At 43.3% G+C, this 26,618-nt stretch overlaps 2 protein-coding genes across 4 annotated transcripts; both read left to right on the forward strand.

The window, feature by feature from the left end:
- Positions 1–437: 437 nt before the first annotated feature.
- Positions 438–9,232, forward strand: LOC113036540 (calpain small subunit 1-like). The gene is made up of 11 exons (XM_026192947.2): positions 438–1,207; positions 2,582–2,640; positions 2,723–2,759; positions 3,146–3,238; positions 6,582–6,639; positions 6,770–6,834; positions 6,984–7,052; positions 7,144–7,222; positions 7,416–7,532; positions 8,136–8,194; positions 8,924–9,232. The coding sequence occupies exons 2-11, from the start codon at positions 2,594–2,596 to the stop codon at positions 8,948–8,950; spliced, it is 651 nt and encodes a 216-aa protein (XP_026048732.1). The 5' UTR covers positions 438–1,207; positions 2,582–2,593; the 3' UTR covers positions 8,951–9,232.
- Positions 9,233–11,385: 2,153 nt separating this feature from the next.
- On the forward strand, positions 11,386–26,613 carry LOC113036394 (synaptosomal-associated protein 25). 3 transcript variants are annotated; one of them, XM_080288393.1, is made up of 8 exons: positions 11,386–11,528; positions 15,070–15,220; positions 20,148–20,189; positions 20,856–20,904; positions 22,273–22,384; positions 23,296–23,442; positions 23,747–23,891; positions 25,351–26,613. In XM_080288393.1, exons 2-8 carry the CDS (start codon positions 15,137–15,139, stop codon positions 25,414–25,416), a joined length of 645 nt encoding a protein of 214 aa, XP_080144519.1. In that variant the 5' UTR covers positions 11,386–11,528; positions 15,070–15,136; the 3' UTR covers positions 25,417–26,613. The 3 variants fall into 3 exon arrangements, with proteins under 3 accessions (XP_080144519.1, XP_080144518.1, XP_080144520.1); XM_080288392.1 differs by having other exon boundaries at positions 11,398–11,541; XM_080288394.1 differs by lacking the exon at positions 11,386–11,528 and adding an exon at positions 13,724–14,046.
- Positions 26,614–26,618: the final 5 nt, after the last annotated feature.

Here is a 26,618-nt window from a genome sequence, read left to right on the forward strand (position 1 = left end):
TTAAAAACCACAAACTTAGATAAAATAAAACAAATGCAATCAACTATCAACAATACAATAATATAAAATAAATATTTATAAAATACAAACACAAAGTAAAATAATACAAAATAATTAAATTATAAATGCATTAAAAATTAATAACTAAAGTCAAATGAAAAGAACAAAAATAAATCAAATCATAAAACCTTATAAAATACATAAACAGCAGAGGATTCATCTAAAGAACTGTAGAATAATTCAGTGCAAGTTATTCCAATCCACACTTCTCTGCTTCAGAGTAAATAGTGATGCCTTTAATAATGTCTCTGTAAACGTGTGTTTATGAGGAAGTCTTTGTCACGATGTCAGCTGTAGTAACATCAGTAATGATGTGATCTTCAGTTCTCGAAGCTGAGACACAAGCTGAGCTCCACAGAGAGGCTGGAGCTGTCAGAGGAGGCGTTTAAAGGTGGGAGACGTAAAACAGGTCAGCCAGCTCTTTAACAGACACACCCACTGAAACAGGAAAGATGGAACATATCTGAAATATTTCTGGCAGTAATCAGCTGATGGATCAGTGGCTAGAATGTTCCTTTTACGTCCCACCTTGTCCAACATGATCTTTTTCCTGAAATCTGAAAAGTTCCAGGTCTGAAGTCTGTGAGTCAAAAGAAACGCAGACAACATTTACCAGGTTATCAGAGGATAATAAACCACCCACATCATTTCACATCACGTCGAATATAAAAACATTAACGTGTTCATCTGCCCCGGGCAGGAAAGGCTGACCATGTCCACAGCAACACTCAGGTAAGCTGTGGACGATGCTCAGTTGGACCCAAAGTGTGTCAGGATAATATCCCCCACACCACCAGCAGCCTGACGTGCGTTTACAGACAGGCTGAATCCACGCTTCCAAACTCTGATCGTTGAAACTCATCAGAACAGCTAATATGAGGTGAGGTCTCCTCTGTTGGTGATGAGTCATTTGACCTGTGGGCCCCTGAACGCACCACGTATTTGAACTCTAGAGGGCGCTATGATCTGGCGGCCTGCCCGTGCATATGTGCGTGTGTTTGGGGAGGGGTTGATGACGCATTGAAAAAGAACGCTGTCAGTGGGCTCGCCCTGCAGTTCCTCCGTGTCTGTGTTCCCCGCAGTCCGTGATCGTCTCTGTCGCCGGCTCCGCGGTCTCTGCCTCCGTCTGTCCTCAGCTGAAGCTTCTGTAAGTACCACAAAGCTCCTCTGTGTCCTGTGTGCTGGCTTTGCCTCAGCTGTGTAAAAGTGCAGAATTGTGCATGCTGTCCCACCCACCCGGTGGAAATTTACAAAACAAGGTTAAAGTGGAGAAAACAACCCAGCGCGGCCAGAACACGGAGGCATGGAAAGATTACCGAGGGTGAGATAAGACAGGAGCTGTGAGCCTTCAGTACCGACGGAGCCTCCTCCCGCCGCTGACGCTGCGCTTTATTTAAGAAAACATGGCACAAAATGGACAAGTGTGTGTGTGTGTGTGTGTGTGTGTGTGTGTGTGTGTGTGTGTGTGTGTGTGTGTGTGTGTGTGTGTGTGTGTGTGTGTACTTAAAGTACAAATACACTTAAAGTACAAGTATAATCGTTACTACTACATAAAAGTTACTACATGAATTACTGATTCATTCATATTTGATTATCGGTTAATTTGGTCAGATTACTCAGACTGGAAAATTGTGAGTTCCCTTTAAAAAGAAGAAAAATGTCTTTTACATTTGATCAATGAGCTGTGAGTTTAATTCGTCTGAGAAAGCTGAATAAAGCGAATCCAGCGGTGGGAGGGATGCTGGGCTGAATGGAACCTGAGAACTGTTCCAGACACAATCATTTCATTTGAATAATAATCGTTGAGTTTGTTGTTTTAATAATCTCTGAGAGCCAAAATGAGCTCAGTGGATAAACTACATTTACTCATGAACTGCTCCAGCTTCAGGTATAATAATAATAAGCACTGTGTCTTTGCAAGAGTCAGCAAAATAAGAAGTAACAGAAGCTTTAAAGTAGAATAACATAGAAATACTTGAGTGAAGTACACTAAAATATTAGATCAGTAAAATGCTTGAGTACATGTACTTGGTTAGATTCCAGCACAGGTCGTATTCGTAAGACTGACAGTAGCGTTTCATGTTGAGTTCATATTCATATTTCAGGAGGGGTGGTGCCACCACGGGTCCCCTCTCTGGACACGGCCCTGCCTCTGAATGCAGTTTGGAGCCTGATGAGTTAGTTGAAAATATTTAAAGCATGTAGTTTAATGAATCAGTGTTTGTTCTCTTTATATGATTATTTCTCCATGATGATGTTATTAATATGAAAACGGGCTATTATCAGAAGTATATAATCATATTATTATTATTATAATAGTTATTATCTATGACATCATACTGATCAAAGAGTATAAAAACGTTAACTTTAATGAAACGTTCGTTAAACTTCTGCGTGAGTTCGTCTGCAGTCGGCGGTTTCTGCCTCGACCTTGGTGTTCAGGTCATTTACAGCCAGTATGGTGAAAAACCTCCCGCAGATTTCACGTATCAGTGTCGATTAAATCTTCGGTCTTTTTCAGATCGACGCCAAAATGTTTCTGTTGAAAGGAGTGATCGGGAGCGTCATCAAATCTGTGACGTGAGCACACTTTTTCTATCAGTTTCTACTCGAGTGTTTATGCTGAGCTAGGCTAACCGAGCCTGTGATTTCTTCCCCACAGCGACATCGACCCGTCTCAGTTCATGCCGTCAGACCCTGTAAGTACTCTGTAAAGTCTGTCCTAATGCAGCCTCCAACATTTCTAATGAAAGCACAGGTAGATTTGCGTCAATGAGAAACGGGAAAAATAGATCCCAGATCAAATTTCTGCTTGTGTGCAGCACCTGAATGTCGATGAACAAGTTTTAATATTTAATGTAGCAGAAACAGAAAGATTTTTTGTCTTGTTCCTGTTAACAACTGATGACACACAGTGGATAACTCTGAGCTTATGTGCATCGCTTGAACCTTGAACTGTGTGACTGAAGCGACGCCCTCTCAGTGGAAGATTTTATGTGCAAACAAACACACAAACTGTCCAAACACAGTTGGAGGGAGGATGTGTGTGAGTGTGTGACCTAACAGAAGCTTCTTCTGTGTGCAGCCTCCTCCCCGCAGACCTCTGCAGTTCGCTGAGGCCAATGAGAGCGAAGAGGAGAAACAGTTTCGGAGGGTTTTCAAACAGCTGGCTGGAGATGTGAGTGCACCTGTGTCCTGATGCTCTTCTCTTTAAACCAGGCTTAAAGCATTATTGGGGGCGTGGCCTCTTTCACTAAACTTTTAAAGTCACTGGGGTGTCTGCAGAAAGATCAGCGGCCCCTTAAATCAGCTTGTTCTGGTGGGTAGAAAGTGTATTTAGGCTCATCTGCATAGACTGGGTAACACCTGTGCACTCTGTGTTTGTGCTCTGGTGCCTGTTTGGAGCATTTTTAGTAGAAACGGTGAAGGAGGACCTGCAGAGGGTTGGCGTGACAGAGGAGGACGGTAAAGATGGAGCAGATGCTCTGCTGTGGTGACCCCTCATAGAAGGCGTAGAAAACCTGAAGGGTGAAGTATAAGTAGTCAAGGTGAGAAAATGGACAGGGGACCGGACAGACGGGATGAGGGTTGGAGTATGAAAAGCAGGCAGACAGGTGTGGTGAGGTGTGATGGCTCAGGTGAAGCACAGACACTGACTGAGAGAGAGAGAGAGGGCCTACAGCTGCCGACTGTGCACAGCTGTATGTTTAGCATCTGTGCTAGCAGCATGCTACAGTACGATGCGCTGCTTGCTGTGAACCAGGAAGAGCTCCTGTGTATTTTTACTGGCTTGTAAAGCTGTGAAGCAGCCTTGTTGACAGCGGTGTGAGAAAAAGTGTGACTTTCAGAGCTTGTTCTGTTCATAAATATCTCATAACATTGTAGAAAGGCCTTTTCTGGATATCGGACCTTTAACAGAAAAATAAAAACTGTGCGCAACGAGCTCGAACCAGCTCAGCAGCTCTGGAGTTTCCACAGCAGTGAACTAACTGTCAGTTTGCACTTCTAAACTTCAACCGCCTGTTTTTGACCCGTGAAACGAGAAACTCCTGTAGCAGGGCGCGGCTGTACGCTCAAGTATCATCCCTCACAATAAGGACAGACATGGTTTCTGTGTGCTCTGCAGGTCGTATACAATAGAAGGATGTGTGTAGATGGGTGCATGCTTTATCTGTGCATTTACACTAGAAAATACTAAATGCACTTACAGTGCTTCCATCTGTATTGCTGACTAGAGGGTGCAGTATAGAAGCAGGAAAACTACAATATCAGGAATCAATTGTGTGTCGTGTAAATCTGCAGTCACAGAGTCCAAAGATAAAAACACAGAGCTGGAAATCAAGAGCTTTAAAGAGTCGCAATTTGGTCGTCTCAGGAGCACAAGGGGAAGCCGACTCTGTGCGGTTGGTTGTGTGTGAGTCCCCGAGTCATGTGGGCCCCTGACTGTAAACCAGGCGCAGATGTGCTTGGATGTTACAGCTGCAGGTTGAAGCCCTGAGCCACGGAGTGCAGCGCTGAGACGTCCTCGCACCATTACAGCCAACCGGGAAAGATCGTTATTGGTCAGATAATGTCATTAAAAATGCTCCAACAGCACAAACACAGTGCAGCTCAGGGACTCCAACTAGCAGACAGACAGCAGCTACCTGTGCCGCCATCCACCTGTCAGAGGCCACGCCCCTAATAATGCACACTTTAAGCCTTAATACAGTTTAAATGGGTGAACTCTAAATACATTCAGCCCCTGTACCTGAGGGGGAAATTTTCTGTGGAGACCAAAACTTCCAAACCAAAGAATCAAAGATGACTGAAAAAATAAAGAGAGCTGGAGGAAACTGAATTACCCTTAACATCAGTGACTTCAACGTGATGAGGTGAAGAGTGTTTCCTACTTTTTTATCGAAGCGAATGTGTGTGTTGGTGTGTTTCCAGCCACTGACCTCACCGTATCCATGTCAGAGAGCCTTAAATATGATTTGGAGGTTTGTAAATGAAGTTAGTGAGAGCAGAGAAAGCTCCAGTGCTGTTCTTATTGTGCACTAGTGATTGTCTTTAATGCGCTTCTTCCTGGCCCTGCTGTACAGTCTACACTTCCACTCTGAGATGTGCTTTCTTTGGTTATCATAATTTTGCTGTATTATATTTTAATCACAGTGGAGTGAAAGCTCCCTCTGGGACTGGATCAGGAAATGCCACCGGTGTAAAATTCAGCCAAATCAAACATGGAGCCGCACTCTGTGGAAGGCCTGGTGAATAAAGGAGCAGCTTTTTCCTGCTTTTTAATTATAGCGTGCGGTTCTGTCGCAGACATAAACAGTGAACTCGTTCGGTGAATCCTCTGACAAACATGTGGAAACTGCAGTTCGCTGCAGGGCGTGTTACACAGAGAACTCCCTCTCTGCATTCCTGCCATTGTCTGGCACAGCCGCAGTCATGCTGTGTGTGTGTGTTTCTTCTACTCATCTGATGGGCGTGCGCACCAGTTAGACCAGAACACAGCCGGTTCTCGGCTAAACCAACAGCAGTGATAACTGCTGTGACAGAGGCTTGTAGTAAAGTATGCTCCTCCCATTTGCTTCAGGCGGGTGGAGTCAGGAGGCTGTGAAAGGTGAGTACTTTGTGGAAATTTCCAGGAGTTTAGTTTACCCTTAACATCACTAAGGGGAGCCCGTCAGGTGACCGGGGCTGATGCTGTCGATGAGTTTGCAAAGCATGAAAACTTTGAGAACAGGCCTGGTTGTATCTGAAGAGGAGGAAGACCTCACCTCAGAAAGGAAACGGAAGAAAGGATTTCTGTTCTGAAGCTTAACGTTGGGCCCAGATGTGATGAACACCTGCAGCTTTGTTAGGTCTGCAGGGCCACCTTATAAGGCCCAGTATACTTGCTGTAACACATACTGGGCCCACCTAGTTATCTTTGGCTCACAGAACAGTTTTTAGTGCCATAAATGCTCCTTATTCAGTACAGTGTTTGTCACGTGTGGCTTCTTCGTACTTTTTTACAGTTAGATGTAAATAGTGGAAAAATGAAGTAAAAAGAAGAAGGAAAAGAGATTGAAGTGACTCAAGTGGCCGTGACTAAGAGTTTAGAGCTTCAGAGAAAGCTCGGGAAACATCCCAGCTCACTGCCGGATGAACATTTGATTCGAAGTCGAGGTTTGTGAGCCGATCGGCCAGCATGTGAAAATAAATCTTTCCCGCTCACCCCGTGGCCTTGGAGCCCAGCTCACAGCTACAGGCTTTCATCGCGTGAAGAAAAAAAAGAGTTTTTGAGGAAGCCGCGTCCGGAACTTTTAGCGCTGCTTCTGTGTTTTGGTTGCGTGTTGTTGGCAACAGTGACTGCAGTGAGTCAGACGCTCGATCGAAGGCTTTGGTTTGAGTCATTCTGTGAGGCTGTGACTAACTCAGGGGACTTCCTGTGTGTGTGTGTGTGTGTGTGTGTGTGTGTGTGTGTGTGTGTGTGTGTGTGTGTGTGTTGTGTGTGTGTGTGTGTGTGTGTGTGTGTGTGTGTGTGTGTCCAGGACATGGAGGTGAGTCCCAATGAACTGATGAACATCTTGAATAAAGTGGTCTGCAAACGTGAGTCCGGTTTCCTTCTGCAGCTCATTAAATCGTTCTTATTGTTATTTTCTAGTTTCAGTGTTTTGTGTGTTTGCAGTAAATTTGTATTTTAACTAAGCTGAACTGAAGTTGTGGATCTGTCGTTCAGATGGGAAGCTGAAGACCGACGGCTTCAGCAGTGAGTCCTGCAGGAGTATGGTTGCTGTGATGGACGTATCCTTCCACAAAACATAGTGCAGACTGAACACAGTAATCTCAGTGGTTGCAGAATTAGTAGCAGCAGATCAGAAAATCAACCGTCACGGTTCTCAGTGAGTTCTGCTTGTGTTGCTGAGTTTGACCTTTGACCTGGCTCCCATCAGAGTGACAGCACAGGAAAACTGGGCTTCCACGAGTTCAAGTACCTCTGGAATAACATCAAGAGATGGCAGGTCGGTCGGGAGCAGCCGTGCAGACGCACTCTGACGGTTTCCACGCTGGTTTTATGTTTGTGTTGTTTATTATTTGTCGTCTTGTTTTCAGGGCATCTACATTAACTATGACACCGATAACTCAGGTGTGATCAGCGCTAGCGAGGTGCCTGGTGCCTTCAAGGCTGCAGGTAAGAAATGCTGCTGTGTGTGTGTGTGTGTGTGTGTGTGTGTGTGTGTGTGTGTGTGTGTGTGTGTGTGTGTGTGTGTTCATACATTTGTTGGGACCAAAACCTGGACGTTCACTGTACTTGTGGGAACCAAAGACGTTTGAGTGTGTGTAGTTTCATACTGAGTGTGTGTGTGTGTGTGTGTGTTTTGCAGGCTTCCCGCTGAATGACCAGCTCTACAAGATGATTATCCGTCGCTATAGTGATGAGAACGGCGATATGGACTTTGACAATTTCATTGGCTGCCTGGTGCGACTGGACGCCATGTGCAGTGAGTCTCTCTTCACCCTGTGATTTCAGATATGCGTGCACTCGGCTGTCCGACCGTCTTATTTTCAGCTTTACGTTTCTGAACACGTAAAGTTTGTATAATGATGTGTTTAACTTTCCTCACCTGTGAACAGCTGTACATGCTGTACATGACGTGTTGTCCCTACTTCTTTGTCTCTCTTATGCATAATAGAAGTAGTTAGTGTATCTCCAGTGTGTTGCCGCGTGGGGTGTGGTGAACCCATTTGCACGAGTCTATTCTCAGAGGAGAGACAAACCCAGCCTCAGGGGGTCAAAGCTATTGTAGCTAGTGGACCAATCCCAAGCCCAGATAAACAGGAGGGCTGTGTTAAAGTTCAAATCTGTGCTACACCAAAACATGTGGATCCGTCCACTGTGGCAATCCCCTGGGAAACAAGGGACCAGCCTGAAGCACCTAGTTCATCTCTAACCTACACCAAACTCCTCCTCCCTCCTCATCCACCCAAGAAACAAAAAGCACAGAAGAAAAATTTTTTTATATCAATTTAAAATGCACAACCTGTGTGTGTGTGTGTGTGTGTGTGTGTGTGTGTGTGTGTGTGTGTGTGTGTGTGTTTTGCAGGAGCGTTCAAGACGCTGGATAAGGACAACAGCGGCACCATCGATCTGGACGTCAAGGAGGTAAAACCCAGACTGGTTCACTTCAGAATGTTTTCTAATTCTCTCGATTCTGAAGTTTAGACACTGAGTGGACGAGTGTGGTAAAAGTAGGAACGTGTGTGTCAGCTCACAGGGGAAAAGATCCAAACACAGGAGACGAGGGTGCATCAAATTCATCAAGGGGCAGGCAAGCAAAATGGGTGGGGGTCGGGTCAAAGGCCAAAGACGAGAACGAGATTAGAAATGCACGGAAACAGTCTGAAGTAGGAAAAGAAAACATGATTAATATTTTGCAATGATATGGAGCAGAAAAAACATGAGGTGGAGACGGATTTACTGACTGTGAACCACAGGAAAAAAACAACTAGTGCCTTAAATCTGTATTTTTTCTAATATCCACTAGGGGGCAACATTTCTTCTTCTTCATTGACTGCGTTATGGTCTCAATCCCTAGTTTCAAGTCTTTTTGAGCAAAGCATCCTTTGATTTCGTAATTCTGGCCTGATGATGAGTGCACAGTCTCCCTCAGTCAGAAATGCTCAGCTCGAGGCTCAGCGAGCAGTAATGGCCACATCGTTCTTTTCTATACAGTCTGGTCTGGTTGGAAATGAACTTGAATCGCACAGAAGTCTGTAGGAAAACATCGGTCAGCTCCTGGGGTGACAATCAAACTGAAACTATAAAACCGAGGAGGACAGAGGACGGCTTGTGGTCACATGTAAACACTGACGGTCTCTTTCTTCCTCACAGTGGCTTCAGCTCACGATGTATTCGTGAGGCGACGGAGGGAAGCCTCTCCACAGCTTCTCACTTCTCACACCTTCTCCTTCCTCTCACTCAACCCGCGATGCGCAGTTATCGTCTTCATCTCTGTAACGGGACCAAAACGCCGGCACTGAGCAGACACGAAGGGAAAGCTCGTGCTGCCGTTGCACTCTCCGGCGCTGCGGCATCTCTGTGTTAAAGATTTCTGTTCTTTTGTCTCTAAATGAATTTTATTAGGCTGAAAGTTTGATGACTCTGAATGTTTGAAAGAATAAACTGACACAGCTGATGCTACAGTTGTCCTTTTCTCTGAGTTTTCATGCACGCTTTGTCCTTGTTCATGCACGTGACCACATGTGATGTTACACTCATTCGTCTGATCAGGAATATTTTTTACTGCATCAAATTTCAAAGCTCAACTTCAGCCTGCCGAGGTTCTTCTGCAGCCCCGAACCTTTAGTGGCAGCTCTGCTCGTCTCGCAAGTGAAAGATGAAATATTGCTTTTACGTTTTCATTCATTCATTTTGACTTTTAAAGACACTTTACAACACCTTACTTGTTGAGCTTGATTCTTTTATCTGAATGTGAGACATGAGACAGGCTTAAAATCATGGCTGTTTTATTCTTTCCCTTAAACTGTGAAGATTTTTTGGAAATTTTAAGCGAAGTTACAAAACCTGAGTTGAAATGTCCTTCAGAAAATGTGTTGACGAATCCTAAAAGATTTTATTGTACAGAAACCAAAAGGATGATCGGCTTATGGATCCTAATGGTGTAACTTATCCTGCAAGTTTAACCTGTGAGATGCAAAACATTCAAAAGGTTTGACATTTTCTCTTCAGCTTATTTGTTACCCAGTGCAGTACCGTCAGAGCCCACCAGGGGGCTTCAGTTCATAAGCGGTCACACCAGGCATGAGCGGCTGAGAGCGCCTCTGGCAGATGTCTGAAAAACAAAAGCTTAATGAAAACTGTTTTTACACAGTCTTCAACTTCAGTTTGAATTTGGTTAAAAGTGGAGGGTCGTCTCTGTCCTCGACACCTGAGGTCCGCACACCTCGTTAGGAAACGATGAATTTGATGTTCAAAGAAACACCATGTGAACCAGACAAAAACTGGTTCACCCAAAAGGCAAAACGCCAAAACACAGACTTAACAATGTGGTGTATGCTGTACAGTGCAGCGAGGAATGCTCAGACCTCTACATTGGAGAGACCAAACAGCCACTTCACAAGTGCATGGCACAACACAGAAGAGCCACCTCCACAGGACAAGACTCAGCAGTCCATCTGCATCTAAAGGATAAAGGACACTCTTTCGAGGATGCCAATGTTCACATTTTGGACAGAGAGGACAGATGGTTTGAAAGAGGAGTGAAAGAAGCATCTATGTCCACTGTGAGCGACCATCTTTGAACAGAGGCGGGGTTTACGACACCAACTCTCTGCCATCTATAATCCAGTTTTGAGATCCTTCCCAGACGCCTTAACGCCCACTCACATCCTGGGCCATCTGACCTCAGGAAATCGCATGATAAGGTGGGGCCAGGTTTCACAATGAGCTCACCCGAAACTCTGGCTGATTGGGACCCACGCCCAGTTTCCCACCTTGGCTCAGGCGATTAGAGGATCATCGGGGGTCCTTTTGTCCCTCTGTGGGGGGAAACTCCCACTAGGTTTATATCTGGGACTCTCCACCATTTGACCTTAGAACTGAAGAAGCTTCTCGGATGAGAGGTGAAACGTCTTCAAGCAACTTAAAGAAGTCCAGACGCTTTTCTTTGCAAGCTCCTTTGACTACGATGACCTGGATGACTGAGAACCTTCACAGACACCATGTGACTGACATTTAGACAAGTATAAAGACTTTTTCGGTCATGTTTAAAAAATGATGAGCGCCTGTGTGGCTGTTTGATCACAACTATTTTACAAACATGTCATTTAAAAAAAGTCTAATGTTTGACACACCGCTCAAACCACTGAACGTGATATACGTGTCTGCTAAACTTTCACCTTCTAAACCACCTTCATCCCAGTTTTAGGCTTCAGTCATGTCCAGTGTGCCATTTAGACACCTTTGGACAGGGTTTCTAATGCTTTGTTCAGCGGATAAACGGATAAATGAGAAAAACACCATCATTATGACGTCACTAAGAGAGCATTAACACATGTGTTTGACAAACGCAGGAAAGATGCAGATTTCATGGCGGCAGCTTCAAAACAATCAAAGCAGGATTCAAACTGTTAATTATGAAAATATTTTTTTGTAAAGTTTGCTAAACTGTCAGGATGCGAGCAGAGCTTCCTGCTGACCAGCGCTGAAAACACGCCCATCGTTTACCCTTAAACATGTCGCTGGTTCCTCCACCTTCAGCTGCGTCCTTGGGTGGAGAGAGGCGTTCAAAGCCGCTGCTCTCTGACGTCACGCTCAGGAAGAAAGTTTGGGTTGCTGTTTGTTGGGGGGCGGGGCCTGTGCGGAGGAGGGGAGCGGTGATGCTGAGGAGGAGTAACCGAGGAAGAGCAACAGGTTTCAGTGTGCTGATGGGTTCACGAGGACAGAGCACGAGCGTATGAAGAGGACCGGATGAAAGGTACGGAACACAGGTTCGTATGGACGTCATCTCTGAAAAGAGGCAGCTTCAAAAAAACTGTTTTTATTTCAAATGTAAAAGTTGGTCATCAGAGTGACCCAGAGGTGGGAAGTAACGAAGTAGAATTACCAGGTATCTCTATTTAACTCGAGCGTTTATTTTTCTTGTTACTTTTTACTTTTACTCCCCACATTTTTAAACAAATATCTCTACTTTTACTCTTTACGTTTTAAAACAGACCCGTTACTTTAAGTTCATTCATATTGTGTGTGCTCGGTGTTAAACAGGGCCGGTGTTCCAGATTAACTGGTGTCACAGGTTAACTGGTGACGGTCAAACAGGCAATAAAAAAATAAATATTTCATCTGTGAGACTCCGTCTTTTTGTTCTTGAACAATCAAATACTAAAAACTGTCGCGAGTGTACCTGGTGATATTCTCACGCACGAGTTGACCGCGAAAACGGCAAACAAATATACGTCACCACGCCGATTCACAGGGCAGCACGATGAGGAGAATCCTGTCTTCGTTATCATCCCCATCACTCCGTGTCAGCCTCACAGCTGAGGCTGCAGTTTCACTCGTGTACACGTAAATGAACTGCCATAGCCTGTGACCAGGTGAGCCTGTGACGCACACCTGCACCTGCTGTCACTACAGAACCAGAGGTAGCCAAGAAATCACAATGCGGTCAAAAAACAGTAGAGGAACAAAAGACAGCATGGTACCCGGATGTTTGATTTAAAAAAAAAAAATATCCAAAGAGCATTTTTGTGGTAAACTTACAAGAGTGATGTCACTATACGACGGAAGTAGCTGCTCAGAACAGGTTGTACATGAAAAGTCTCCTTTTACCTAAATTTGATCCCAGGCTCATCTTCTAAAATAATTTTCTAACGTAGTCGTGAAAAAGATTTTGAATTGATATTAATGCTCTAAACTGACCAGAACAAACAGTCGTAATGAAGAAAAGAAGATTTGACTTTAAATTGTGACACTTGGAGTGGGTGTAAAACAGATTTCAAGTTTTCTACAGATCCTGAAACTGTCACACGACTATCTCATCTACTTAAAAAGTTGTAAATGGTCAAAAATGTTGGGAATAATAATTAAAAAACATTAAATTTCAGCCCGCCTCTGTCCTCTGAAGGCTGTTAATGCAGAAATTATGAAGGTAAAGTCTTTCATGGCTTCATTAAACATGTTAAAGCTGATTGTGACGGGGTGAGGTGGGCAGCACTGAAGAGCCAATATTTAAGGAGGAATAATTAGTTTAGTGTCGAAAACAGATTTTCAGACTCATCTGGAGCCCAGGACAAAAACAGATTTACCACATGAAAAAAGATCTGTGCTAAATTTCAGTTTTCCAAAGTGGTAAAACAAATATTTAGACTCTTTAGTAAAATTCACAATCCCCCCTAATAATAGTAAAAAGTTGTAATATGAAAATATGGATCATAGTTGTGGATTTGAGCTGGAGAAGATTTTAATGACTTGTATAGTGCAGGTATCTATCTATAGTAGTACTGTGTAGTACATTAATACATCATATTTTGGGGGATGTGCCATGTGATGCCCCGCCCACTTTTGGGCACTCCTGAACATGAATGCTCATTATTATGCCTGTGATTAGGAAGCAGTGCCAAAGCCTGCATGTTTGTGTGTGTTGGTTATTTGTCTCTGGTCACTCTTAGCTAAGCGTGCATCACTTTAACGTGACAGCTGGAGGAGATACTGGTGATGATGTCAAGCTAAAGGAGGTGACTCTTTTCTGTTACAGAAGTGTTACAGAAAATCTAGTTTACAGTCAACCTGATGAACATCGGCCTTTAAAAGCCGAACACAGTCGTTTTCTTCTGTGTGTTGTGTCCCAGACTGAATACCTCTGTCTATTTTAGCAGTTTCATTTTGTAGACTAAAAGATTTATCAGTTTATGGTGCATAATATTTAAAACTGATTTTTTTAATATCAAGAACATCGTGGCTCATTTGTTCTTTTCTTCTTTCTTGTTGTTCCTCTTCTTTATTCCAACAGGTGGTGATTAGTGGTTGGGGCTAATTATGATGCTGCAGCCTGATCACACAAAGAGAAGTGTGTGTGTGTGTGTGTGTGTGTGTGTGTGTGTGTGTGTGTGTGTGTGTGTGAGGACTCAACACCTGGTTAGAAGCTGACATTGTGTGGACTCCTAATTACAGAGGAGGCAGTTGTTGTAAGAGTGAGGAGGGATTCGTTTTAGGCGCTTGTGAGAGCCGACAGCCGAACTGCATTCATGCAGATACTGTAACACTTTATAACTGAATTGTGGTCTTTTCTAAAGAGCCTTTGTGGGAGTTGTGCGAAGACCGTGTGTCTTGCCATCACAAGAATAACATCCAGTGAAAGAGGACGAAAATTCCTACCATTTCATATTTGACTGATATATGCAGAGAGAACGATCTGAGCAGGAAACAACGGGAAAGCAGGTTAAAAAGAATATGTGTGTGATGTCATCACTCTGCAGGGCAAACTGAAACTGGAGGTAAAAAACAGAGATTCACTCATATGAGCTTTGTTTTAGATGAAAATAATTTTGACTTGATATTAATGCTCAAACTAAGTCGTGCTTAAGAAAAGCAGATTCAGAGTGGGTGTATAAACTGAGCACTTAAACCTGAAAATGTTGTGTGAATATATCTCCTCTTCTTCAAAAGTTAGAAGAGCTCCAAAGGCTGAAAATATAACTAAAAAGCAGCCAGTTTCACACCCACCCCTGTGCCCTATAAGGGCCTGTATCTGTGGATATATAAGTGAGTAATGACTCTGATTAACCCCCGGATTAATCGGAGATGGTGGCTGGGGAAAGGGCGGTCTGGGTGTCTCTGCTCAGACCTGCGTGACTTGGACCTGGATCAGCAGCAGAAACTATGGATGAATTTAAGAAGAATGACGACAGGGACAAGAAGGAACCCGACAGTGTGCTTCAGTGCTTTTTACTGGCACACATTAAATGACTTATTCAGACTAAGCTAACCTGAGAGTTCATCCTTCTTCCTGTTTGGCCATTTGAATTGCTTGTGGTTTTAGCTGAAGATGATTTTAGTGTAATTTAGTGTGTTAGGTGTTTATGAAGAGCAGTGAATCACAAATAAGCTAGCCTTTAAGGCTGGAGGAAGGAGCTAAGAGAGCTTGTTTTAGACAAGAGACGCTGTATCAAAGCCCGTGCTAGACAAAGAAGGATTATTCTGAACTGTGGATGTTTCAGAACTATTCTTTTGATAGGAAATGAGTATTATGGGTCCCCTTGACCTTGAAGTATCACATTCATGTGTGCAAAAGGCTGCTGCAGCTGATGTTTTGAGTGCTAACTGGATGACCGTTGACAGTTACAGTAACTGCCATTAAAACGAAACAGTCTGTTGGATATAAAAGTAACTGCTTCTTAAAAAATAAATGTGGTTATCCTGAAGCGTGTTTGTGTAAGAGCCTGTGCTGCGTGTCTGCCTGCCTGGCGTCTATTGTCAGTCATGAAAAATAATCATGGCCTCGCTCTCACCCTCTCCAGCTGTTAAAGACACCTGATGCTGCAGTCTGATCCGCTCACCTGGGACTGAACACACACACAAACAAACATGGCTGCTAACGCACGTTCAGACCCGCCCATCCTCACAGAGCAGGAGGAGTTACAGAGAAGAGCCAATCAGGTCACAGATGAGGTAAGAGGATTATGATGGTAAATAAGTGTTTTATTAATTATTAACAACCACACATAGAAATGGCCGTTTACTTGTTACCCTTGTATCCAGTGCACATTAACCTGATAACAGCCGTTGACTCACCTGTTTGTGTAATTTACCTACTTTTCTCATGCCTAAAACCCTCCTGTGATTTAAACCGTCAACGACGGTCCTTCACCATTTTCAGTCTTAAGCCTTTTCTCCCTGACTGAAAGAAGATTTTTGGTCATCTCACCACGTCCTTAGTTTCCTTTGACTGGACAAAACATGTGCTGCAGACATGAAATATACTTCCCTCTTGTAAACGTTACTTACAAATTTGTGCCATCTCAAAAAAATTTCACAATTCATGTCCATGAGCATGAACAAATAAACAATATATCTCACGACCCGGCTGTAAATCCAGGAGCAGGAAGTCAACAAACGTGACAACATAAATGAAGGTTTGGAGGAAAATGGAAGCGTTTGGAATTCTGGAATTTTGTTGTTTATAAAAAGTGAAATAATTTCTTGATATCTTTTAACCTCTTTTGTCCCAACGTAAAAAGTTGTTGTATAAGAACTAAAGGACCAAACAAAGTTGTTCTAGTTGTGTCTGTGTAGCATATGGCTAAAACACAACCATATCTGTGAAGTGTATAACTCGAGCTGTGGTCTCTCTGTGGAGGCGAAAGGACTTCCTCAGCTCCACTAACCTCTAAATGTGGACACAGATTAGTTCGTATGAGACGGCACATCTGAAACATCAGGTTCAAGGACATGAAATTCATTTCCAGAATCACAAATGAATAAATTGGATGTTTGGAGTATTTCATAGACTGCCTTGAATCAGCAGGGGGATTTAAGTGATTCTACTTAAAAATAAAAACGTATTATTTCTTTTTTATATAGTGAATTTTATCAGGGATGCCAAATATTTCCTTTCAGTGCAGCCCACCATAGGGAGAGCAAAAACTGCGAATAAAGAGGGGCTATAATACACTTTACACTGTATTTTGCTTAAGGAAACATTATGTTGCAAGTCATTAATAATGAATCAGACTGCATACCATGACCAGTTATGGAGTATGGAGCTCCATACTGAGCCTGGGCTGTCTTTGGGCTCTAGGCTGGCTTCAGAAAAAGAAAAAGTTTGAATAATACATACAGAGAAAAACCCAACAATCATATGAACCCTGTGAGCAAGCACTTTGGCGACAGTGGGAAGGAAAAACTCCCTTTTAACAGGAAGAAACGTCCAGCAGAACCAGGCTCAGGCCATAAAAAGACATGGATAAAGACATGCTGTGGAAGAGAGCCTGAGATTAATAACAAGTATGATTCAATGCAGAGAGGTCTGTTAGCACATAGTGAGTGAAGAACAAACACCCAGTGCATCATGGGAAATCCCCCAGCAGCCTACACCTATCCGGTTGTTCAGTGATGACGTGACGAATCCTACTTCCGGGTCTAAAGTAGTCTGCGTTTAATATGGCTTTTGTGTTGTTAACATGTTTAATGTTTTGTATTTTCTTCTATTTGATCTCAAAAAGCTCCTAAAACAGTCAGTGATCACTGTTGACCTCCCTCAGCTTTTATTACCGCTAATCATTTATTTAAGCTCAGTTTTTAAAACCTTAGGATGTAACTACAGCCCAGCCCATGCAGCAGTATATGAATGACTAACCTCGTATTGTGGATGGATTATCTCAGTTGTTCTCCTGGCTGAAGTTTGGTCCTTTTACAGCATCCTGCCATGCGATTACATTTGTTCCTGACCACCGAGAACACTCACGTTAACTTTTATCCAGTGGAAAAAAAGTTGGCTTGTTTATATTATGCTAACATAGCTGTGTCGCTAGCGGTCACGTAGCACATAATTATATACCAGCTAGCCCAACTTCAGTAACCCTACAAACGTCACTGCTGTTTAGTTTTCTGTCTTCATTTATGTTGGAAGTGATAACAGAGCTGTACGTTTGAATTTGTTTCCAAAACCCCGCAGGCAGGACATGCTATATTGTATTTAGATAGAAGCTAGCGAGCTAACTCCCTGCTAACTTCTAACTCCGTTAAATGTCATAAATTCCGTTTTCATGGATGCCTGGATGTTAAACTCAATTGTTACACCTGGTAGAGCAGAACGCTGATCATTTTATTAAAGATGAAAGACTTTAGACAGTTTTTCAACTCAGTAATGCCATAGTGATCGTTTGATATATGGACCTGCAGCGGAGTTTAGGTCCAGACACGGCTAGTGACGTCAGACTGAACAACTGGATTGCAGCATAACTAAGGGAGGATTCAGGGTCACCTGATTCAGCCCTAACTATATGCTTTAGCAAAAAGGAAAGTTTTAGGTCTAATCCAACACGTTCTCATCCCAAAGCGTAACATTTTACGCTAGGTGACAAATCGTCAACATATTACATTTTCGGCCACCCAACGCGTTCCTAAATGACGACATTAGCAAAATGAGGAAATATGAGAACTGTTTGGACACAATCTACACATGTTTGTTCATTTTCTTAAAAACGCTTCGGAAAACACCATTTCACGTCATTAAACTACTGGTTAAGGTTAGGGAGAAGGTTAGATTTATGGATTTCATCCATAACCCGGCACGTAGCATTAGAACGCGGAAGGTCTCCTTTTGCGTTCCTCAGGAACACCGCAGGATGTGACAAAACGTCGGCATGTTACGCTTCGGGAGTGAAAACGGTCTGTCTAATCTTAAAAGCAGAGATAGTTTTCAACAGTTACCTCACGGAGCATTTTGTTGCACGACCTTCCAATCCTACACTATATCATCATGACTACAAGTAACAGACTCTGAATTCCCAGTTCCAGATGTTATAGCTCCTCCCCTTTAAGGCCATCTTCCCTTTCTTCTGACTGGCTGCTCCTGTAAACAGAAAACGGGAGGAGGATATTGGGCCATATCCACTTATCCCCCGTCTGCAGTAGAAAAACGATGTGAAACTAAGCCAAGCCTGAATGTTCGGCACATGGGAATTACGCGGATTCATCTTCTCCTTTGACACTTTTGCCATGTTTCATATGAACATGGTTTTACATGTGCGTTACCCTTCAGCTAACTCGGCCTAAAGAACGGATTGTGAAAGTGTCAGACCAGAACAGTGTAGTCGGGTATTTCCTTTGCCAACACATTTTTGAGGCTGGCAAGGAGCAGAGAAAAATACAATCTAACAGTGGTGATATGGACGGGAGCGAGTCACAGCAGCATCCTCAGCTTATACCCCGGAGAGCGTGTCACACTCTGTGTGTCAGTCAGAGAAACCTAATGAGGATAATTATAATTAGAGCATCTCAGCAATAAAACCAAGAATTCATAATAAACAAACTGGCAAGAAGAGTGACGCAAACTACTACACAACCTGCTGAGCCACAGAGGACACAGCCCTGCCTGAGGGGAGGGCCTCTTCAAGGGCACCTGGCTCACCTGGTTGCCTTGGAGACAGCTGGTCTCCATGTGCAACTGTCTGGCACAGATGAGCTCACAACACACACAGACACACACACACGCACACACACACACACACACACACACACACACTCCCTGGTGTTTAAAGGCTACTGCAGGTCAGAGACATGTGTCACCTCATCATCCCATCAGTGGGGAAATCCCAGAGGACTGATATGATATTTACACAACACACACACACACACACACACACACACACACACACACACACACACACACACACACACACACAGACCTAGGGGTAGATAAACAGGCAGCTAGCACTTTCTGCACATAACTGATGTAGACTGTATCCTCCTACTATAACCTATAATAACTCCTTAATGACACAAAGACGATTTTGATGGAAAGTTAAAAGTTCTTTTAACTAGAAATGACTTTCTAAACACATCAGATATCTTACTTGTTCCTGCTCCCATGTGTCACCCTTTACATTTGGAGCTGAAACTATAACACATTCCACAATACTGATGCTCAGAGATGGTTACTGAACAATAGTGAGGAGCGAGAACAAGTTGTAGCTTTAGATTTTCACACTTGGTGCGAGTGTAAAATGAGTTTGACTGCATTTTTGACAGAGCTTAAATGTGTTTTTACACCCTCAAGCTTAATATTAAAATGTAGAATATTAACTTACTACCAGCTGCTGTCATTGTTCAGATGATGATAAGAAATTGCATCAATATCTGGTATAATGGAGGACGAGGTCTATCTCGCCCCTGTAGGCGGCCACGGGTGCGCACGGACCGGTTTAGGTCCGACAGTATTTTCACGGACTGGCCTTTAAGGTGTCCCGGATAAATACAACAAAATAAAACCAGTGCTGGTACCAAAAAGAAATAAGATTTAGTCATAACACACGGGAAAAGACCCAGAGAAACGAGTTAACGATAAAAACCTGGTACCAAACGACTCATGGACCGGTACCGGTCTGTGGCCCAGGGGTTGGGGACCACTGCTCTACCAGAGGCCTGGAAGCTTGAGCTTCCTGTGTAGTGTGTGTTTAAGGTGGTGATCCACACCACTGACAGGACCATTAAGACCACCCTCCCCACTTTGCAGGACAGCTACATGAAATGATTCACCTGCATCGTCTGCTGAATGAGGAGCAGCTTCTGACCTCACACCATCACACTGCTAAATCAGACTGAAAGACCTCCAAGACTCAGAGTCACTCTTGCACTTCTGTTACTGTCGCACCGTTTCTTATGTTGGTTGGATGCATTTAATGTATTTCTTTAACTTATGTGTAGCTGCAGAGGGGAATTTAAAGACTTCACTGTAGGTTGTACTAAACTTTAACTGTTTGTATAACTAAGAACAAAATTAAAGCTACAAAAATGACTTAATGGGCACGCAGTTCACAAGCTCATGTAATGTGTTGAATGTTAAATATTGAAGCAGTGATTTTGTGTCTTTCAGTCACTGGAGAGCACGCGGCGGATGGTTCAGTTGGTTGAGGAGGTACACACACACACACACACACACACACACACACACACACACACACACACACACACACACACACACACACACACACACACACACAATATAATCTAACAAAGACCCCCACAGTGATGGAGTGATAAAGCACAAACCTCACTGTGAACTTTGTCATCATCATCTGTAAATTAGCCTGCTGTGTTTCCACACGAGGAAATGGCCAGAGATCCATGTCAGGATGACTCTAACAAAGACGGATGCAGTGTTATGATTAAGTTTAAGCTCCTGGAAAATGATTTTGGACAAACGACGGCCGGGAGAGCAGAACAGTGAGGAAAGCAGGAAAGGATGTTTTTTCATTACTCCATAATGCACAGCATTCATGTCAAGTGCTCATACGTCCTTTATCCATAACAGCCATTTGTTTACTTTTAGTCACTGTGATCAGGATCGAGGTCATGTGATCTTACTGCAGATAAACAGTTCAGGCAGTCTTACCTTGTTGGCTTTTTACCATAAATCTAAAATAGAAAGAATTTAAAGAAGTGAGCATGAGCTCAGTGGATCGCCACGTGGCGTCTGCAGCAAACGTCTTTAAATCGATTTCCATATGTGCAATAAGAACCTGTTTGGAAACGTCGCTGGGGCTCCTGTCAGTAACGGGTTGTTATGTGTTCCATCCTCCAGAGTAAAGATGTTGGGATCAGGACTGTGGTGATGTTGGATGAACAAGGAGGTAAACAGGTTTTTCTTGGCTTAAATGTAAAGACTTGTCTTGACCATGAAATTTGAAATTTGCTGGGTTTTTTTGTTCCTCAGAAATTTGTGTTTATTCTTAAATTTCTCATTGTATCAAGTTTTTTTCTCATAATTTAGCCTTTTTGTGTAAATATCTCTGATTTGAGCTTTTGGTTTGGAAGCCTTGCCAGTACACATTGTGTAAACATGCCCATCTCTGTATTGATCTCTGCTCCTGCTGTGGCAACACCATAAAACTCCCGTTCAAACAGAGCAGTTGGAGCGTATTGAGGAGGGTATGGACTCCATCAACAGGGACATGAGAGAGGCAGAGAAGAATCTGACAGACATGGCCCAGTGCTGTGGCCTTTGTATCTGGCCACTCAGGAAGTAGGTCCAGGAACCTGCGTCTTTATCCAAACAGGCCCTAAAAAGCCCCGTACTGGTGCCCAGTTCCATTAAATGTGTTGCAGTGTTTATCAAATGTGATTAGATTATCAGACTCCTTCAGCAACGATAATCGTAATCAGTCGTCATCATCATAATAATCAGGGGCTTAAATTACTCGATAAGCCATCCTGACTGAATGATGTCACTCTCTGCTCGTTTCCTTTTGCCCAAGTATTAAACTCAAAGTTTTTTTTAATTTAATAATTAGTTTTAATTGATCCATTAAGAATAAAATAATCCCAAAATACAAAGAATGCATGTTTTTACTAGTAGATGTTCAGTGAATCAAGATCTGAATGATATATATGAACAAACTATTTGGTAAAAGCCTTCAGGATGTGAATAACTACACATTTGCTGTTTCTGAAGTAGAGATTTTTTGGCTTGAAGGATCAGAAAAATCTAATTTATAGACAAAGGCCTGTAAAAATGAACTCGATATAACAGATAAGCTCTGCATCTCTTGCATCTGATGTCTGTTTATAGCAGAACGGTGACAATGAAGAGTTTTCTAACTGCATGTGACTAAAAATACCTAAATTTGGATTTAGAAGACATATTTGTATAAATGTTCCTTAAAATCTTCTTTAAAAGAAGCACAGATGCAGAAACATCCTTCGTACATAGCCCGAGAGAAGAAAACAGAATGGAAGTGGGCACCGAGGTCAAAGGTCGTTGGCTCTGCACCGTTTGGTCCAGTGTGCTGTTAGCATTTAGCGCAGCGTGGTGGTGTTCTGTTTCACGTTTCTGGTGGCTGGTTTTTCAGTTCATAGTGCAGCCGCGTGGAAATACTTTGTGATTTTTTTCTATTATTCCACCTCCCTCCTCCTCTTTCTGCCTCCATTCTTCTCGTTACGTTCCTGCTTTCTTTCACCTTTGCTCTTCCTTCATCCTGCTCCGCTGCATCCTCTCATAGAGCAGTTGGAGCGAATAGAGGAGGGCTTGGATCAGATCAACTCTGATATGAAGGAGGCAGAGAAAAACCTGACTGACCTGGGCAAGTGCTGTGGTCTCTGCTCCTGTGATAAGTAGGTGGAGATGTGTGTGGCGTGTGTGTGAGTGTGTGTTTGTCTGTAAACATTATCCAGAGGTAAGTATGTGAGATGTAGTCATAAGAATCTATTTGTAAAAACCTAAATTATACCTGATTCACAGCCCTGGGCCACGTTTACTGCAGCGGCTTCACCACAAACCTCAGATTTATACAAAAGGCACTTTTCCACCATATCAAAGCGATCTGTCAGCTCGGTCCTGTTATTATAATGTTAATAGAGTTGAATTGGTCCTGTAAGGTCAGGCTGCAACATTCAAACACCATCACAATGAGCAGCCATCTTATTCACCAGTTTTTTCTGGCGATTTCACACTTTCAGGGCTCGGCGTTGGTGTTATGGCTGCTGCCGTGTTGGAAGTGACCATATTTGTAGTTTTTGGCACTTCTATGCCCAGACGTTACTCACAAAGACAGAAAACCAAACATAGCAGGAAAGCTAAACTGAGTGTTCTTCTTAAAGAAACCACTCTGAAGTGCAGATCTAAATGTGATATAGTTCTTGTTCTTCCCCAAACGCACTGATCAGGATGATCCCAGTGATACCAGTGAGCACTGGAGGTAAAATAGATGTTTCCAGTAAGGTGCTTTAACATACAGTGCGATGCTGACAAGGAGCAAATAGCCTCGTGAGATTTAAACATGAGAAAACTCTTCAGATTTGGTTCATTAGTTGCTTTTAGCTTTTGCTGTCGGCTTGCTTTGCTGCTCTGATTTGCTCTGAAGTCGTCCAGCGCCATGTTTGTCGTGTTTTATGGTATAAATGGACCCTTGGTGTACCCGTACTGTAGCTGCAGGAGCAGTATGGGTACGCTGTGGTTCTCACGTTTCACGTTTAACAGACTTATTAAATTGACATCCATGGGGTCATCACTCTTTCTCTTCCAGACTAAAGGCTTTTGAGGAGAGTGGGGCATACAAGGCAGTTTGGGGCAGAGCCTCAAGCCAGGATGGCGTTGTAGCCAATCAGCCGCTGTCATCTCGGGTCGTGGATGAGAGAGAACAGATGATTATGAGTGGAGGATACATACGAAGGTAGGGAGAGAGTGACACACAGAGTTTAGTGGAGTGTGTTATTGTGTGAGCTGAGAGACGGCAGCTGCATACACGGTTTGTGTGTGTGTGTGTGTGTGTGTGTGTGTGTGTGTGTGTGTGTGTGTGTGTGTGTGTGTGTGTGTGTGTGTGTGTGTGTGTGTGTCTGTGTTTGCTCTTCTTTACAGCAAACTGACATCTAATACTTAAGCCATCGCACACAGGCAGCTGGTCAAACACAAACACAAAAACTTGCACACATCTTTGCAGCATTAATGTTTTCCTGCTTTATTCCTGCCCGTGTCAGGGCGACCGGCGACGCCCGCGAGGACGAGATGGAGGAGAACCTGGCACATGTGGGCAGCATCGTCGGAAATCTGAAGAGCATGGCCCTGGACATTGGCAACGAGCTGGAAACACAGAATTCCCAAATCGACCGCATACAGGGAAAGGTACCGCCGTCCTGTTCTGCATGTACACCTCAGTGTGTACTAATCAAATAAAATTCATTTCACCAGACTCTGTTAAATGTAACAATTTAAGGGTGCTGGTTTAGCTCGCTGGGATGAACGTGCAACCATATGCCGGGTTTGAATCCGACCTGTAGCCTTTGCCGCATGCCTTCCCCTCTGCTTTCATGTCACTCTTTGATATATCGCTCAAATAAAGCCAGATAAAGAGTAAATAGTCGATGATTACTTTTACAAGATTCTCAAAGCACCTTGTAGTAAACTCAGGTAGGGATTCGGAAGAGTAGGAGGCCAAGGAAGACATTAAGCGCTTAACTCCCACCAGGTCAGGGTTAGAGTTGGATTTTGTTTTAGCCACATGATGAATACACACATTTTACAAAACTGGAGGACTTTACATAAAAGCTTTTCCTTTGACATGTTCTAGACCGGTGAAACTCTGTGAAAACAGCCACACCTAGAACATGCCAGCAAACCTCAGACTCCTGTATCTGGTTTTGCATCCAGTTCTCCAAGAACCCAGTTAAAAAAATAGCATGGAGCTCATGTAAAAGACAGCGTTATAAAGAGAAGAAGCACTAACAATGGTAAACAGTCAAACAAAAGAGCAATAGCTTCTCAAGACTATACCTGAATAAAAGCAACTGAAAATAGGTTCATCTTCAAAGTTGATTTCACAGGTTCTTATGTAGGAGGGCCGACTATTCCAGAGTCTGGAAGCAATGAGAGCGTGGCCTGGTCACCGTTAGGAGAGAATTCCCAGAAGTTGTTGGGATAATGATGGAGGCAAAATAAGCAGTTAACAGACCTGAGCAGCCATAAACAGGAGTGACGTGCTGTCTTTTCTTTGTACCAGTTAAAAGTCAAGCTGCTGTACACTGAACTATGTGAAATAGAGAGTGAGAGTGGAATTAGGCAATCTTATAGACAGAGTTGCAGTAGACCAGCTGAGAGGTAGGTAAGGGGGGGAGAGCTGTTTCCAGATCCTTTAGTCAGACGGAGTTCCGTGAGTTTCACACGGATCCATCTGGGATCTTAGTGAGGAGAGAAATGAGGAATTATGGCAGTTCATCTCAGGCTTGTGCCCAGAGAGGGAGATGAATGAAATCAATAATGTGGCTTCTTACCTGACAGAAGCAGTTTGTGCTCTTCTCTTTGAGTCAGAGATGAAAACAGCACAGGAACTTGTGCTAACAGCACTAAAGCTAAGAATTCTTATCTATGAACAGTTCCTTCTGAGCAGGAGGTGTTTGATTATATTCACCCTACTGTGTGTTGTTGGACTGTAGAGCTTGCCGAGCTCTACAGCCTTCCTTTGATTAACCAGTGCAATTAAGCAAACCTGAAAGTGAAAGATAGATGGAGAGCACAGCTGTTTGTGCCTGCCTACCACATTCTTGTTAACACTTCCTTGTTCTTTCTTTTTTCCTATCCTCTGCAGGCTAATCTCAACGTTACCCGAATCAGCGCTGCCAACCAGAAGGCTACCAACCTCATGAAACGATAGAAGTGCTCTTCCAGTCTTTTTCTATTAAACTGTGCTTTTGCGTGCCGTGCCAATATGCTGACCCTGTTATTTTAAACCTCCCATTACTCACTTTCGACAGTGAAATGTGCTGTAAAACTCATCTAGAGGCCGTAAGGGGTTTAAAGTGGAGCTCTTTATTCCGTAACCCGTATTTTAACATTCCTGTTTGTTCCCCAAATATCATAATAGAAAGTCGTAGTTTTGTTTATTTGTATAAAATGTGACCTATGATTATTATAAGTCAGTTTGCAGTGCAATGTACGCTCTGTTTTACCCCTCAGCGTGGCCTCCTTTAGCTCTTGGGAACCTTTAATGGTCCCTGTGGGGAAAAAATGGGTCACTCCAGCAGCACCATCACTGCCAGCAGTAGCAGTAGAGAGCACAATCACACAAATACGTCAATTTGTGTGAAGAGCGGCTGTCCCTGCTGTGGTGTTATGAAACATGAGCCCATACGTCGCCTTTTCCATCTGCCGGACGGACAGGGGAATAACGGCATCTGTGCAGCAAAATGTTCTGAAAAGCAACCAGTAACCAAATTACACAACCCTGTAATTCCACTTTCTCCAAAATCTGCCACTGTGGATGAAACACGTATGTGACGGCGCCCTCTGTCGGCCAAGTCGGGTATTGCCCAGAAGAAGGAAATACGTATTTCCCCACAATGGAGGATCTCTGGCGACACCAAGCGGACGCAAGCGGAACATGCATTCTTCCTGGCCTCTCCCATCTTCCTTCTGTCTCCATGTTGATAGAAAATGGTGGTGACACCAAGTGACGTTGTTGCTGATTTTACGACCCTGTCTCTCAGTCGTGCACATCAAAGGTTTGCTGACAATGCCAAAAGTCACCATATCCTAAATGATTTGTACTTGATGTCTGTGTTTGTAATGTTAGCCAATCAGGGAGATCCTTAAGTAAACTATGCTGTCTTTTTATTAGCTGCTAGGTTTGAAATCGTCCATTGGGTAGAAGCTGTTTTTTGTTTAATTATGTACTGATGAGTAATATAGTACAAATCATAGAAGTGTAGATGATGCTGACCTATGTTGACCTAAAAAGGCCTTCATGCGCGTAACTACAAGGTAACTACTACAGCTGAGGCTCACTTGTGTGTGTTTGCTACGATGAAATGTTGAAATGTGAACGTAATGAATAAAAAAATGTGCGCAGGAATATAG

The sequence above is a fragment of the Astatotilapia calliptera genome, chromosome 14, assembly GCF_964374335.1.
Source record: "Astatotilapia calliptera chromosome 14, fAstCal68.1, whole genome shotgun sequence".
Taxonomy (NCBI): Eukaryota; Metazoa; Chordata; class Actinopteri; order Cichliformes; family Cichlidae; genus Astatotilapia; species Astatotilapia calliptera.

Bases quoted from the DNA above. Each gene is read 5' to 3' on its own strand.
- LOC113036540 (XM_026192947.2), top strand. From the start codon at position 2,594: ATGTTTCTGTTGAAAGGAGTGATCGGGAGCGTCATCAAATCTGTGAC. The intron at 7,053-7,143 runs GTCGGTCGGGAG...TCTTGTTTTCAG, and splicing joins ATAACATCAAGAGATGGCAG to GGCATCTACATTAACTATGA. The intron at 8,195-8,923 runs GTAAAACCCAGA...TCTTCCTCACAG, and splicing joins TCGATCTGGACGTCAAGGAG to TGGCTTCAGCTCACGATGTA.
- LOC113036394 (XM_080288393.1), top strand. From the start codon at position 15,137: ATGGCTGCTAACGCACGTTCAGACCCGCCCATCCTCACAGAGCAGGAG. The intron at 15,221-20,147 runs GTAAGAGGATTA...TGTGTCTTTCAG, and splicing joins CCAATCAGGTCACAGATGAG to TCACTGGAGAGCACGCGGCG. The intron at 22,385-23,295 runs GTAGGTGGAGAT...TTTCTCTTCCAG, and splicing joins GGTCTCTGCTCCTGTGATAA to ACTAAAGGCTTTTGAGGAGA.